The sequence below is a fragment of the Heterodontus francisci genome, chromosome 17, assembly GCF_036365525.1.
Source record: "Heterodontus francisci isolate sHetFra1 chromosome 17, sHetFra1.hap1, whole genome shotgun sequence".
NCBI lineage: Eukaryota > Metazoa > Chordata > Chondrichthyes > Heterodontiformes > Heterodontidae > Heterodontus > Heterodontus francisci.
The window spans coordinates 263,297-278,611 of record NC_090387.1 but is presented as its reverse complement, the minus strand read 5'-3'; the positions used below and the strand labels follow the sequence as shown (position 1 = coordinate 278,611).

General features: G+C 44.5%; 1 protein-coding gene across 1 annotated transcript in view; it reads right to left on the bottom strand.

Moving 5' to 3' along the window:
* tat (tyrosine aminotransferase) overlaps positions 1 to 14,709 on the bottom strand; it is a 162,332-nt gene extending 147,623 nt beyond the window's left edge. Inside the window, exons 1-3 of the mRNA XM_068048945.1 lie at positions 14,545 to 14,709; positions 13,994 to 14,202; positions 9,968 to 10,072 (exon numbers count right to left, since the gene is read on the bottom strand). Coding sequence (XP_067905046.1) covers positions 9,968 to 10,072; positions 13,994 to 14,202; positions 14,545 to 14,678 — 448 coding nt within the window. The 5' untranslated portion in view covers positions 14,679 to 14,709. The remainder of the gene's footprint in view (positions 1 to 9,967; positions 10,073 to 13,993; positions 14,203 to 14,544) is intronic.
* Positions 14,710 to 15,315: the final 606 nt, after the last annotated feature.

The following is a 15,315-nucleotide window of genomic DNA, read 5'->3' as shown; positions in this document are numbered from 1 at the left end:
TCCGTCACACTCCTGACTTATGCCTTGTAGATGGTGGACAAGCTTTGGGGAATGAGGAAATGAGTTACTCGCTGCAGAATTCCCAGTCTCTTGACCTGCTCTTGGAGCAACAGTATTTATATGGCTGGTCCAGTTAAGTTTCTGGCCAATTGTGATCTGCAGGATGCTAATGGTGGGGGATTCCGCAACGGTATTGTTGTTGAACGTCAGTGGGAGTTGGTTAGATTCTCTCTTGTTAGAGATGGTCATTGTTTGGCACTTGTGTGGTGTAAATGTTATTTGCCACTTATCAGCCCAAGCCTTTGGCACTCTCTTCCTCAAAAGGCAGTGGAAGCAGAATCTTTGATTATTTTTAAGGCAGATTCTTGATAAGCAAGGGGGTGAAAGATTATTGGGGGTAGGCGGGAAAGTGGAGTAATCCATTCAGCCATCAACTTATTGAATGGTGGAGCAGGCTCGAGGGGCCAAGTGGCCTACTCCTGCTCTTAATTCGTATGTTATAAGCCGAATGTTGTCCAGGTCTTGCTGCATACAGGCATGGACTGCTTTGGTATCTGAGGAGTTGCCAGTAATACTGAACACTGTGCAATCATCAGTGAATATCCCCACTTTTGACCTTACGTTGGAGAGAAGTTCATCGATGAAGCATTTGAAAATGGTTGGGCCTAGGACACTACCCTGAGGAACTCCTGCAGCAATGACCTGTGGCTGAGATAATTGGCTGACAACAACCACAACCATCTTCCTTTGTGCTATGTAAGACTTCAACCAGTGGAGAGTTTTCCTCCGATTCCCATTAACTTCAATTTTGTTCAGGTTCCTTGATGCCACACTCAGTCAAATGCTCCCTTGATGTCAAATACGGTAATTCTCACCTCACCTCTGGAACTCAGCTCTTTTGTCCATGTTTGGACCAAGGGCTGTAATGAGGTCTGGTGTCGAGTGTTCCTGGCGTAACCCAAACTGAGTATTGGTGTGCAGGTTATTGGCGAGTAAGTGCCGCTTGATGGCACTGATGATGACACCTTCCATCACTTTGCTGATGATTGGGAGTAGACTGATGGCACTCACTTTCCATGTGTTTACCCTCCCTGGAATTGTGAGCACACTTCTCCTGTAAGCTCAGACATACACAGTTTCACTCCTGTCTCATGGCCCAGCTGTGTTGCTCAATCTGAGGCACTGTAAATGTGCAGCAGCATGCCCCTGGGATGGCAAAACAAGTAACCATTCTGTCATCTCAACCCACTGCTCACTTCTGACTGACCAAGGCATTCGGATGTGCAGATACTGGGCACCTCAGTGTGGACTGTGGTGCCTGGTCATGCCCCATGCATGGGTCAACCACCTGACCTAATATTTCATGGGCATCGTTTTGTTCATGCTGGTCTGCCAGTTTGCAATTATGAATGCCACTCACCTTTCTAGACTGCATGAGGTCATTGAATCTCTTCTGGCACAGGACCATGTTTTTGCGACCACCCTGCAGCTACTGACTTGCTCGGCCACCTCCAGCCATGCCTTCTTCATAAGGCTTGCTGACCTCCTCCTCCCGTCAGTTAGAAACAGCACCTCTCTCCATTCTCTTGCCACCTGTAGGAGCACCTCCAGGGAGGGCATCACTAAATCTTGGAGTAACCCTTCCCTGCACTGCAGCCATTCCTCTGCAGGCTGCCTTGCTCAGTATCCCTTCCAATGGACCCTGTGACTGCAGCCTGCCCATGCAACTGGATGACCCAGTTATGACCCTGCCATCTTTCACACGAACAGTAAAATCCAGCTCTAAGTATTGGCACCACCAAGTCATTGTAAAAAATGGAATGAGGGGCAAAGTGAGTGAGAATAGATTAGTGGCTAACATAAAAGGGGACACAAAACTCTTTTATAAACACAAACAGTAACAGTAAATGTTGTGTATATGGACTTTCGGAAGGCATTCAACGAAGTGCTACACAAGCGGCTTATTGAGAAGACGGAAGCCCATCGAAATAAGGAGAAAGTAGAGGTATGGATACAAAATTGGCTCAGTGACAGGAAGCAGAGAGTAGTGCAGAAATGGATATTTTTCAGACCGGGAGGTGGTTTGTAGTAGTGTTCTCCAAGGATTACTTTTGGGTTTATTACGGTTTTTAATTTTTGTAAATAACTCAGATTCGGAAGCCGCATTATAAAGTTTGTAAATGATACAAAACTTGGTAAAGTAGCAAATAATGATGAGTATAGTTATAGACTTCAGGGTAACAAGTACAGGGTAATGAAATAGGCAGAAGCATGGCAGATGTATTTCAATGGAGAGAAGTGTGAAGAGATGCACTGCGGAAAGACTAATATGGAAAGACAGAATGGCATAAATGTCACAATTTTCAACAAAGTATAGATGAGCAGAGAGACCTTGATGTCCATAAACAGAAATTTAAAGGTGGCACGGCAAGTTAATAGGTGGTTTAAAAATCATAGGGTTATTTGGGTTTATAATGAGAAGAATAGAATACTAAAAATAGAAAAAAATAAAAAAAAATAAATACATAAAAAAAAAAATAATAGAATATTAAAGCAAAGAAGTCATGCTAGAATTTTATAATTCACTGGTTAGGCCTCAGCTGGAGTATTGTGGACAATTCTGGGCATCACACTTCAGGAACAATGTAAAGGCCTTAAAACGGATACAGAGGTTTATCAGGATGTTACCAGGAATGTGAGGCTTTGGTTATGAGGAGAGGTTGGAAAAGTTAGGACTATTCTTGTTGAAACAGAGAAGGTTAGGAGGTGACCTAATTGAGGTTTTCAAGATGATGAGAAGCTTTGATAGAGTAGACAGTGAATAAAATTTCCTCCGGTGAACAGGTCAATAACCAGATTCAAAATCATTGGCTAAACATCTAAAGGAGAGATGAGGAGAATTTTTTTTCACTCAGCGAGTTGTCAGAATCTGGAACCTGAAAAGGTGGAGGAAACTGCTGCCATTAAAAATTTTAAAAGGGAGTTGGACAGGTACTTGAGGATAAGGAACTTATTGAGTTACAGCCAAAAAGCAGGGATGTGGAACTTGGATAACTTTTCTATGGAACAGTCAGTGCAGGCATGACAGGTCAAATGGCCTCCTTCTGTGTAGTAAGTTTCTATGATTCTATAATAAAATCAGCAACGACCTGCCAGTCAACCTAATGTCGGATTTGGGCATACTTTTAGAGACAATAATTGTCACTTCGAAAAAAATGGCTTAATAAATGAAAGCCAAAATTGATTTGTTATAAAGGCAGTTTGCACTTGACTAACTTCATTGAGTTCTTTGATGAAGTAACTAAGGGAGTTGATGGAGATAGTATGATTGATGTATATATGGATTTTGAAAAGTTGTTTGATAGAGTACTGCAGAATAGACTTGCTTGCAAATTTGAAGTTTGTGGAATTAAAAGGAGAGAAGCAGAGTGGATATGAAATTGGCGAATGGACAGAAAACAGAGAGTGGTGGTTGCTTTTCAGACTGAAGGGAAGTATAGAATGGTGTCCTCCAGGGATCAGTATTAGGACCACTGCTCTTTTGATATATATTAATCACCTGGACTTTGGCATAAAGAATATCATTACAAAGTCAGTAGATGATACGAAACTTGGAAATGTAGTAAACAATGAAGAGAACACAGATAGACTGATGAAATGGGCAGACACGTGGCAGATGAAATTTAACAACAATAACAACAACTTACATTTATATAGTGCCTTTAACGTAATAAAACATTACTAGTTATAGACTCAGAGTTATACAGCATAGAAACAGGCCCTTCGGCCCATCGTGTCCGTGCTGGCCATCAAGCCTATCTATTCTAATCCTATTTTCCAGCACTTGGCCCGTAGCCTTGTATGCTATGGCATTTTAAGTGCTCATCTAAATATTTCTTAAATGTTGTGAGGGTTCCTGCCTCTACCACCCCTTCAGGCAGCGTGTTCCAGATTCCAACAGCTTCTGGGTGAAAAAGTTTTTCCTCAAATCCCCTCTAAACCTCCTGCCCCTTACCTTAAATCTATGCCCCCTGGTTATTGACCCCTCTGCTACGGGGAAAAGTTTCTTCCTATCTAACCTATCAATGCCCCTCATAATCTTGTACACCTCAATCAGGTCCCCCCCTCAGCCGTCCCTGCTCTAAGGAAAACAACCCAAGCCTATTCAGTCTCTCTTCATAGCTGAAATGCTCCAGCCCAGGCAACATCCTGGTGAATCTCCTCTGCACCCTCTCCAGTGTAATGACATCCTTCCTATAGTGTGGTGACCAGAACTGTACACAGTATTCCAGCTGTGGCCCAACTAGCATTTTATACAGCTCGTTGTTTGATAGCACAGAACTTGAGTATTGCTGAAAACAGAGACATTTTGCTGAAGCTTTTCGTCTTGCACTCATCAGGACAATTCGCAAGAATACCAATGTAAGGGAAAGCAACAAGTTTATAGTGTGGGAAGAGCATGCTGATTGGTTGGCAAATGGGACTCTGATTGGTAGAGGCGTTGCCATGGAGAATGCACCAGTTTATGGTGATTGACAGTTAACCGCTAAGCTTTGTTTGAAATTTAAACCAGGCATCTTGACTTTGATTGGACAAGGCATTGCCCTGAGGAATGAACCAGCGAATGGCTGTCGCTTATTTTGCTTAGCTGAAAGAGGCGCAATGTGTGTACACGTTCCTTCTGTCTACAAAGAACAGAGCCCCGTGTATTAATATATGTAGCTTCCAGTACGCGCAAATGCACCACACTGCGAACCCTACTGACAATCTTACATTGGTTTTCAATGTAATTTTTAGCAGACTGAGGATTATTTAGCAAATTTGTCCAATCACGGAATCACATCTAATGTTGGACACAGTATTTTGTGTTTATATAAAATATTCCAAGGCACTTCACAGTTGCATTCTAAAACAAAATATGACACCAAGCCACATAAGGAGCTATTAGGTCAGATGACCAAAGGTTTAGTCAAAGAAGTAGGTTTTAAGGAGTGTCTTAAAGGAGGAAAGCGAGGCGGAGAGGTGAAAAAGTGTAGGGAGAGTATTCCAGAAGTTATGGCCTAGGCAACTGAAAATATGGCCACCAATGGTGAGCATTTAAAATCGGGGGTGCTCAAGAGGTCAGAATTAGATGAATGCAGAGATTTCAGAGGGTTGTGGGGCTGGAGGAGATTACACAAATAGGGAGAGGACGAGGCCATGGAGGGATTTGAAAACCAGGATGAGAATTTTAAAATCAAGTCATTGCTTGACCGGGAGCCAATGTAGGTCAATGAGCACAGGGGTGACAGGGGAACAGGACTTGATGTGAGTTAAGAAATGAGCAGCAGAGTTTTGGATGATCTCAACCTTATGGATAGTAGAATGTGGGAGACCAGCCAGGAATGCGTTGGAGCAGTCAAGTCCAGAGGTAACGAATGCAGGAATAAGGGTTTCAGCACCAGATGAGCTGAGATGGGGTGAAATTGGACGATGTTACGGAGGTGGATATAGGCGGTCTTAGTGATGGAGCGAATATGTGGTCGGAAGTTCATCTCAGGGTCAAATGTGATACCAAGGTTGTAAATAGACTGGTTTAGTCTCAGTAACAGTGCAGGAGCATGAAGAAAAGCCATTGGATGTAATACTCTGGCTACAATTAGATAGATAAGAATGGATAAGAGTGGAGAGGTGTTTGAGAAGGATGGCGTGGTCAACCATGCCAAAGACTGCAGACAGCTCAAGAAGGACCTGGAGGGATAGTTTACCTTTGTCACAGTCACATAGGGTGTCATTTGTGACTTTGATATGGAGAGATTCAAACATGGAGTTCTGGGAAAGACAGCATGGATTTGGGAGGCAAAAACATGTTCAAGAATTTTGGAGAGGAAAGGGAGGTGGGAGATGGGCCAGTAGGTTGCAAAGATGGTGGGGTCTAGGGTAGGTTTTTTTGAGGAGAAGGGAGGTGACGGCCGATGTAAAGGAGAGAGGAAGATCACCTGAAGAAAGAGAACCATTAACAATATCAGCTAACATGGGGACCAGAAAGGGAAGTTGGGTGATCAGTTTAGTGGGAATAGGGTTAAGGGAGCATGATGGGAGATAGGAGAGAGACTAGAGAAAGATGTGAGTTCAGGGCTAGGGAAGGGGGGAGTCTTGGAGGGAGCTTGACCAGATGGGCTAATGGAAGGAAGAGACACAGCAGAGATAGCTGATCGCATGGTCGCAATCTTAGTGACAAAGAAGTCCACAAACTGCTTTCATTTATTAGAGTCATAGAAAGATACAGCACTGAAACAGGCCCTTCGGCCCACCGAGTCTGTGCCGACCAACAACCACCCATTTATACTAATCCTACATTAATCCGATATTCCCTACTACATCCCCACCATTCTCCTACCACCTACCTACACTAGGGGCAATTTACAATGGCCAATTTACCTATCAACCTGCAAGTCTTTGGCTGTGGGAGGAAACCGGAGCACCCGACGGAAACCCACGCGGTCACAGGGAGAACTTGCAAACTCCACACAGGCAGTACCCAGAACTGAACCTGGGTCGCTGGAGCTGTGAGGCTGTGGTCTGTGAGGCTGTGGTGCTAATAACTGCACCCCCCTATTTTTTATTAATTGAATTCAAATTTCACCATCTGTCATGGTGGGATTTGAACCCATGCCCAGAGCATTAGCCTGGGCACTGGATTACTAGTCCAGTGATATTACCACTACGCCACCACCTCCCCTAATTGTTGGAGGTGAGGGTGGAGCAGACAAGGGAGAGGAGTTTAAGAAGACAGTTTGTAGTAGAGAAAAGAAGCTAGGGGTTAGGAACATAGGAAATAGGAGCAGGAGTAGGCCATTTGGCCCCTGGAGCCTGCTCCGCCATTTAACTAGATCATGGCTAATCTTCTACCTCAATGCGATTTTCCTGCACTATCCCCATATCCCATGATGTCTTTCAGTCTAGAAATCTATCGATTTCTGTCTTGAACATACGCGATGACTGAGCCTCCACAGCCCTCTGGGGTAGAGAATTCAAAAGATTCACCACTGTCAGAGTGAAAAAATTCCTCCTCATCTCAGCCCTAAATGTCCTACCCCTTATTCTGTGACTGTTTCCTAGTTTCAGATTCCCCAGCCAGGGGAAACATCCTTCCTGCATCTACCCTGTTGAGCCCTGTAAGAATTTTGTATGTTTCAATTAGATCGCCTTTCATTCTTCTAAACTCTATAGAACACAGGCCCAGCCTCCTCCATCTCTCTTTGTATTCCATAATGATCCTGGAATAGCGAGCAGTTTTATCAGATGACAGCAGGACCTGATAGTGCTTTATGTGGTCCAGCCAGATCATGCGGTAAATAGTTAACCAGTTCTCCACGATATTTGTTCAAGTCTGCATCCCTTGGACTTAAGGGAGTGGAGATGAAAGACATACAGGGAGAATGGCCAGGGCGAGAAAGTGTAATGGTTTTACTGGGGACTAGAGCATCAAAGGTGCAGGTGAGGGTGTTGGCTGAGCAAATCAGTAGCTGCAGAAATGTTATGGTGAAGGGAGAGCCAGAGGCTAGACAGTTGGGATTTTGAAAGTGCAGTTGTAAGTGAATTTGGGGATAGTTTTTTCCAGAGTGTATACAGAAGGAGGTGGGAAGGGGGCTTGGAAAGTGGATGTGGGTCGTGAGTGATACAAGGAAGTAATCAGAGATGGCCTTGTCAGTGATTGATATGATGGACTAGCAAGACCATGTGAGATGGCAAGGTTAAGGGGGTGGCTGTGAATAAGGTTTGGGGAATTTACATGATGGGAGAGATTTAGGGAGGATAAAGCAGTAAACTCAGAGGAGAGAGAACATGACGAATTGAGATGGAGTTTGAAATCACTGAGGATGAGAAGTCATTCAGTGCCGAGGCTGAAGGAGGAAAGAATCACAGAATTACAGAATTGTTAAATGCAGAAGGAGGCCATTTGGCCCATCATGTCTGTACCGGCTCTCCTAATGAGCATTTCACCTCGTGCCATTCCCCTGCCTTCTTCCTGTAACCCTGCACCTTCTTCCTTTTCATATAACTGTCTAATTCCCTTTTGAATGCTTCAATTGAATCTGCCTCCACCACGTTCTCAGGCAGCGCATTCCAGACCTTAACCACTCGCTGTGTGAAAACGTTTTTCCTCATGTTACTTTTGCTTCTCTTACCAAATACTTTAAATCTGTGCCCTCTCGTTCTCGATCCTTTCATGAGTGGGAACAGTTTCTCTCTGTTTACTCAGTCCAGACCCCTCATGATTTTGAATACCTCTATCAAATTACCTCTCAGCCTTCTCCTTCTCCAAGGAAAATAGTCCCAACTTTTTTTGAATTAGAACATTACAGTGCAGTACAGGCCCTTCGGCCCTCGATGTTGCGCCGACCTGTGAAACCATCTGACCTACACTATTCCATTTTCATCCATATGTCTATCCAATGACCACTTAAATGCCCTTAAAGTTGGAGAGTCTACTACTGTTGCAGGCAGGGCGTTCCACGCCCCTACTACTCTCTGAGTAAAGAAACTACCTCTGACATCTGTCCTATATCTATCACCCCTCAACTTAAAGCTATGTCCCCTCGTGTTTGCCATCACCATCCGAGGAAAAAGACTCTCACTATCCACCCTATCTAACCCTCTGATTATCTTATATGTCTCTATTAAGTCACCTCTCCTCCTCCTTCTCTCCAACGAAAACAACCTCAAGTCCCTCAGCCTTTCCTCGTAAGACCTTCCCTCCATACCAGGCAACATCCTCGTAAATCTCCTCTGCACCCTTTCCATAGCTTCCACATCCTTCCTATAATGCGGTGACCAGAACTGCACGCAATACTCCAGGTGCGGTCTCACCAGAGTTTTGTACAGCTGCAGCATGACCTCGTGGCTCAGAAACTCGATCCCCCTCCTAATAAAAGCTAACACACCATATGCCTTCTTAACAGCCCTATTAACCTGGGTAGCAACCTTCAGGGATTTATGCACCTGGACACCAAGATCTCTCTGTTCATCTACACTACCAAGAATCTTCCCATTAGCCCAGTACTCTGCATTCCTGTTACACCTTCCAAAGTGAATCACCTTGCACTTTTCCGCATTAAACTCCATTTGCCATCTCTCAGCCCAGCTCTGCAGCCTATCTATGTCCCTCTGTACCCTACAACATCCTTCGGCACTATCCACAACTCCACCGACCTTAGTGTCATCCGCAAATTTACTAACCCACCCTTCTACACCCTCTTCCAGGTCATTTATAAAAATGACAAACAGCAGTGGCCCCAAAACAGATCCTTGCGGTACACCACTAGTAACCAAACTCCAGGATGAACATTTGCCATCAACCACCACCCTCTGTCTTCTTTCAGCTAGCCAATTTCTGATCCAAAGCTCTAAATCACCTTCAACCCCATACTTCCGTATTTTCTGCAATAGCCTACCGTGGGGAACCTTATCAAACGCCTTACTGAAATCCATATACACCACATCCACGGCTTTACCCTCATCCACCTGTTTGGTCACCTTCTCGAAAAACTCAATAAGGTTTGTGAGGCACGACCTACCGGTCACAAAACCGTGCTGACTATCTCTAATGAACTTATTCTTTTCAAGATGATTATAAATCCTGTCTCTTATAACCTTTTCCAACATTTTACCCACAACCGAAGTAAGGCTCACAGGTCTATAATTACCAGGGCTGTCTCTACTCCCCTTCTTGAACAAGGGGACAACATTTGCTATCCTCCAGTCTTCCAGCACTATTCCTGTCGACAATGACGACATAAAGATCAAACTTCTCCAATCTATCTTCAGTGATGATATTTTGGTGAGGAAATTTTTATTGTACTTGGGAGGGCGGTAGAGAACGAGGATTTCTTAAATATTATAAATTTACTTTGACAGGGGATTAAGATTCGAATGTAGTTTACAGTCCAGATTCCATCATTATATAAAAATTCTAAATCTGTACCTATGGATGATGCATAGCCGTTGAATCTGCCTGAATCCACAGCTTCTTTCATGGCCTGTAAAACCTTGTCATCAGTCGGTAGGTTCCCGAACACTGTGGGATCACCTTTAGCAAAATGACAATCAGATTATTAAATGCTCTAACACAGGGTTGTCCAACATTTTCGGATGGAGAGCTTCATTATGACTTTTGCTTGGCCCAGAGGGGCTGGTGAGCAAATTTCAAAAGGTAAAGGCATTAAAAATTTATCTTATTAATAAAAACAATACCAAATGTGCATTTTTGTGAAGAAACTTTAAATGAGGAGACTAATTTACTGACTTAGTTTCTCGTCACTATATTGAAAACTAATTTAGTGAGGTACCTGGCTTTGTTTTGGCTTGCATAAGCAGTCAATCTCTGCCCACACACTTGATGTAGCAATGCAGAGTATTCTGGATAGATGTCTATCTTTCAGGAGAGACCTTGATCTCTCTCCCCACTCTCCCCGCGTTCTGTGTGTGTGTGTCTCATTCTCTCTCCACCCACGCAGCCCCCCAGGACTAGGGGACACAGATTGATAGTTTTAGGCAAAAGATACAGGGAGAATATGAGGAAGCATTTTTTTACACAGCAGGCGGTGATGACCTGGAACTCGCTGCCCACAAGGGTAGTGGAAGCAGAGACGATCAATGACTTCAAGAGGAAGGTGGATGGCCACCTGAGAGAATAGACTTGCAGGGATACAGGGAGCAAGCCAGGGAGTGGGACTGACTGCATAGCTCTGTGGAGAGCTGGCATCGACTAGATGGATGAAATGGCCTCCTTCTGTGCTGTACTAAATGACTCTTTGACTCACTCTTCATCCCCACCTCTCTGTCTCTCTCTCTCTCTCTTTCCCCCCTCTTCTGTCTCTCTGTCTCCCTCTCCCTCTCTGTCTCCTTCTCCCCCATTTCTCTGTCTCCTTCCCCTCCTCCTCCATCCCTCTCCACCCACCCTCTCTCTGTATCTCTCCCCACCCCCCCCTCCACCCTGTATCTCCAGTGTTCTTCACTCCCCGCTCAGTGTTCGCCACTCTCTCTGTCCCCCTCACTCTCTGTCTCCCACTCTCTCTGTCCCCCTCACTCTCTGTCTCCCACTCTCTCTGTTCCCCCCTCTCTCTGACTCTCTCCCCCTTTTGCTCTCTCTCTGTCCCGCTTTCTCTCTGCCCCACACCCCCCCGGCTCTCTCTCTCTCTCCTCTCTCACTCACTGTCTCTCCTCTCTCTTTCTGTTCCCCCCTAGCTCTCTCCTCTCTCTCCCCCTCTCTCACACAGTTGCAGAGAGTGGATGCTCAGCAGATGGTTGGTCAGTTCTTTTAAAAAAGATCGGTGTCAGTTTCCCAGCTGACAGCTGCTGACATCGGGAACAGCTGTTTCCCAAAAGACTCTGAGTTTTCCGGCGGGCTTTATTTAAAAAAAGTCAGAACTTGCCGGAATCCCCGAGTCAGTTGGGAAAAGGCCGTTCCCAATGTCAGCAGCTGTCATCTGTGTTTTTAACAAGGCCGCTCTGTAAGAAGAAGACAATGGGAAATTTCCCCTGTCCAGTCACGGGGAGGATGAGGAATGGCCCCGGAATAGTTTACATCTGTCAGCTGGATGGAAACATTTGGCGGGCCGGATCATGGACAACCCTCTAACACATTAACCCTCGGCTCAAATGGAACTACTTCTAATTAACCATTTTCACAGCCAATTATAATTCCTTTTCTCTGAATACATCTCACTGTGAAATCTGGGAAACTACCGAATGTAGCTATGGGTGGGAGGAGACTCATGTGGAGTGTAAACACTATCATGGACCTATCTCCTTCACCTGTCACGGAATTTCAGCTCCTAACCCTCCCTCACCTCGAACCCAATCCCTTTTCTTTGACAGATTCAAAGCCAAATTATTTTCAATGCTTTTTTTCTGTTGGATGACCATTTGAAAGTTGCTAAATAAAAACTTGTTGGCTTTGACACCTGTTTCCTATCCTGTGAAATGGGCTAGAATTCTAGAATGGTTACAGCACCGAATGAGGCCATTCGGCCTGTCATGTCTGTGCTGGCTCTCGGAAGGAGCTGTTCAACTGGTGCCATTCCCCCACCTTCTCTCCGTAGCCCTGCACATTCTTCCTTTTCAGATAATAATCCAACCCCCTCCTGAATGCCTCAATTGAACCTGCCTCCACCACACTCTCTGGCAGTGCATTCCAGATCCTAACCTCTTGCTGCATAAAATAGTTTTTCCCCATGTCACCTTTGCTTCTTTTGCCAATTACTTTAAATCTGTGCCCTCTGGTTTTCAATCCTTCCACCAATGGGAGCAGTTTCTCTCTATCTATTCTGTCCAGACCTCTCATGATTTTGAACACCTCTATCAAATCTCCTTTCAACCTTCTCTTCTCCAAGGAAAACAGTCCCAACTTCTCTAATCTATCTACATAACTGAAATTCCTCATTCCTGGAACCATTCTCATGAATCTTTTCTGCACCCTCTCTAATGCATTCATATCTTTCTTAAAGTGTAGTACCCAGTACTGGATGCAGTACTCCAGTTGAGGCCGAACCAGTGTTTTATACAAATTTAACATAACTTCCTTACTTTTGTATACTATGCCCCTATTGATAAAGCCTAGGACTTGTCCTGCCACCTTCAATGATTACGCACATATACACCCAGGTCCCTCTGCTCCTGCAACCCCTTTAGAATTGTATACTTTATTTTATATTGTCTCTCCATGTTCTTCCTACCAAAGTGAATCATGTCACACTTCTCTGCATTAAATTTTATCTGCCACTTTTCCACTCATTCCACTAACCTGTCCATGTCCTTTGAAATTCTACACCAGGGCTATCCAACCTTTTCGAGTGAGGGGCCACATTACAATTTTTGTCCTACATAGGGAGCCAGTGGGCAAATTTTGGTAAGATAAAGGCAATAGAAATTTATCTTACTATTCATCAAAACAACAAAAAAATGTGCATTTTTGTGAACAAGCTTTAAATGAGAAAACTAATTCATTAACCTACACAACTAAAACTTTGGTCGATCTGGGTAAAAGAAATAGGGCATACTGGGTAAAAACCTCTTTTATCCCCAACAATTTCTCCCTTCACCCACCATGCACCAGGAGCAGAAACACACTGCTGCTCGGTGCTGGCCCCCGCACCCTGAATCGGCATCAACTCCCTCCGTTGCCACCACCCCCTGCCCCACTCCCATTGGGCAGCATCCCCTGATTGACGGCACCAGTCTTCCCAGTAAGTCCGATTACCCCGTGTCCTCCAGTGACTGTTCAGGTACAGGCTGCATTGCACCAACTCTCAGCTCACTTACTGCTAACAACTAGGGACTAGGGGGACACAAATGAAACAAAATCAATCTCTCCCCTTTCTGTTCACAAGTTAGGAAGGATTGGCGGACCAGATAGAAACCTTTGGCAGGCTGGGTTCCAGCTTGTGGGCTGTATGTTGGACAACCTGTTCTACACTATCCTCCTCAGAGTTGACAACACTTCCAAGTTTTGTATTGTCCGCAAATCTGGAAATTGTGCCTTTTACACCAAGGTCTAGGTCATTAATGTATATCAGGAAAAACAAGGGTCCCAAAACTGATCCCTGGTGAACTCCACTACAAACTTTTCCCCAGCCCTAAAAACATCCATTAACCACTACTCTCTGTCTCCTGTTCACAAACCACTGACCACCTCCAGGCGCGTATCCATTGTCTCTCGAGATAAGGAGGCCCAAAAGAAAGAAATAACTTTGCTGACACACCTGTTACGTGGCTTTTTGCTTTTTGGCTGTGGAGGTTTATTCCCAATTTACCCGGAATCCACCCTGTCCGTTCCAAAAATTAATCAACAGGTCAAAAATTTACCAGAATTTGAAAAGTTACTCGGAACTTTTTGCAAACTGAGCCCAGCCCGGAATCTTTAATGTGACTGCAGCCAAAAATTGTGCGGGTCGAATGCAGTATTCTTAATATGGTTAAGTGTAAAAGATGATTTGACTGCAGCTCTTACCGATAGAGAGGGAGATCATGGATTTGTGAGGGTTTGGCTCGATCCTCATGTTATCCACGATGGCACGGATTGGGTTGAATGTGCGTTTAGCCATTTCTGAAGCCCGGACATTCCACTTGCTGCGTCTGGATTTCAATCTTCCAGAAGAAGCGAAAGCGCTGCCATTCAGGATGGAATCGAGGATCTGAAAATTTTCACCGGCCATTTCACTAGAAAATAACAAGAGAAATGTAACAAATCAGAAGTAAATGGAAGGAAAAGCAGAATGAAGGGAAGGAGGGAATGAAGAGAAGGAAAGAGGCAGGAGATGAAGGAAAGGAGATGAAGGTAGAGTAGGTGTAGCGAGATTTCTATAGTAACTGGGAGGATAAAAGCCGTTTATAAAATCTACGCTTGTCGAACTTAAATGGCACAAACTATATCAATTATAAAAATCATTATAACAATTAAACAGAATTTTAGTTATAACGAAACGAATTGGCTGCGATCTATATTTCGTTCTGAACAAAAAAAACAATGAGTGGCGTTTGATGATGACTCGGTGAGGATACCTGCTGCGAGGAGGCAATTCTCTGATGTCCAGGGAAGTTTGAGTCTCAGTGAAACACTGGAAGATGGGGCTTGAACTGGCCTCTAAAAGCAGGGCAGGGAGGTGGGGGCGGTGAGCCCAGCTGTCATTGCCCATTGGATCCGGCCTTGGGCTGTGTCCGGCCACCGACCTCCCAGCCCAACTTTCCACTGACGTCCGATATTTACCTTTTCAAACTGTACAACAACAACGAGAGAAAACAAACCATTACTCAATAAAAGTAAACATTACTCAGATTATGTGCAGGAGTTGCCAGATCTTTGCACCAAGTGACTGGGAACTGGGAAAGTGCCAGCTCCAATGACGCGATCACTGCGATTTTGTTTTTGGGGGATTCTGGTGTCAACTGCATTTTATTGATCATCAGCTTGAGTCGATGGAAAAGTCCGGTGAGCCAGGATATCTCAACTTTCATAATGCAGACTGTTTGAACCTGAAAATTGTTTAAATAAGAGGTCCCAAGTCCAGCTCGGTGGGGCAAAGGAAGCAGAGGGAGGGGCCCAGAAATGACAGGGCAGAGAGTATAGCTGAGGTATTAAATAAATAATTTGCATCTGTCTTTACCAAGGAAGAAGATGCAACCCAGGCAATGTTGAAAGAGGAGGTAAGTCAGACACTAGAGGGGTTTAAAATTGATAAAGCGGAAGTATTAGATCGGCTGTCCACACTTAAAGTGGATAAAACACCAGGGCCAGATAAGATGCATCCAAGGATACTGAGGGAAGTGAGGGTG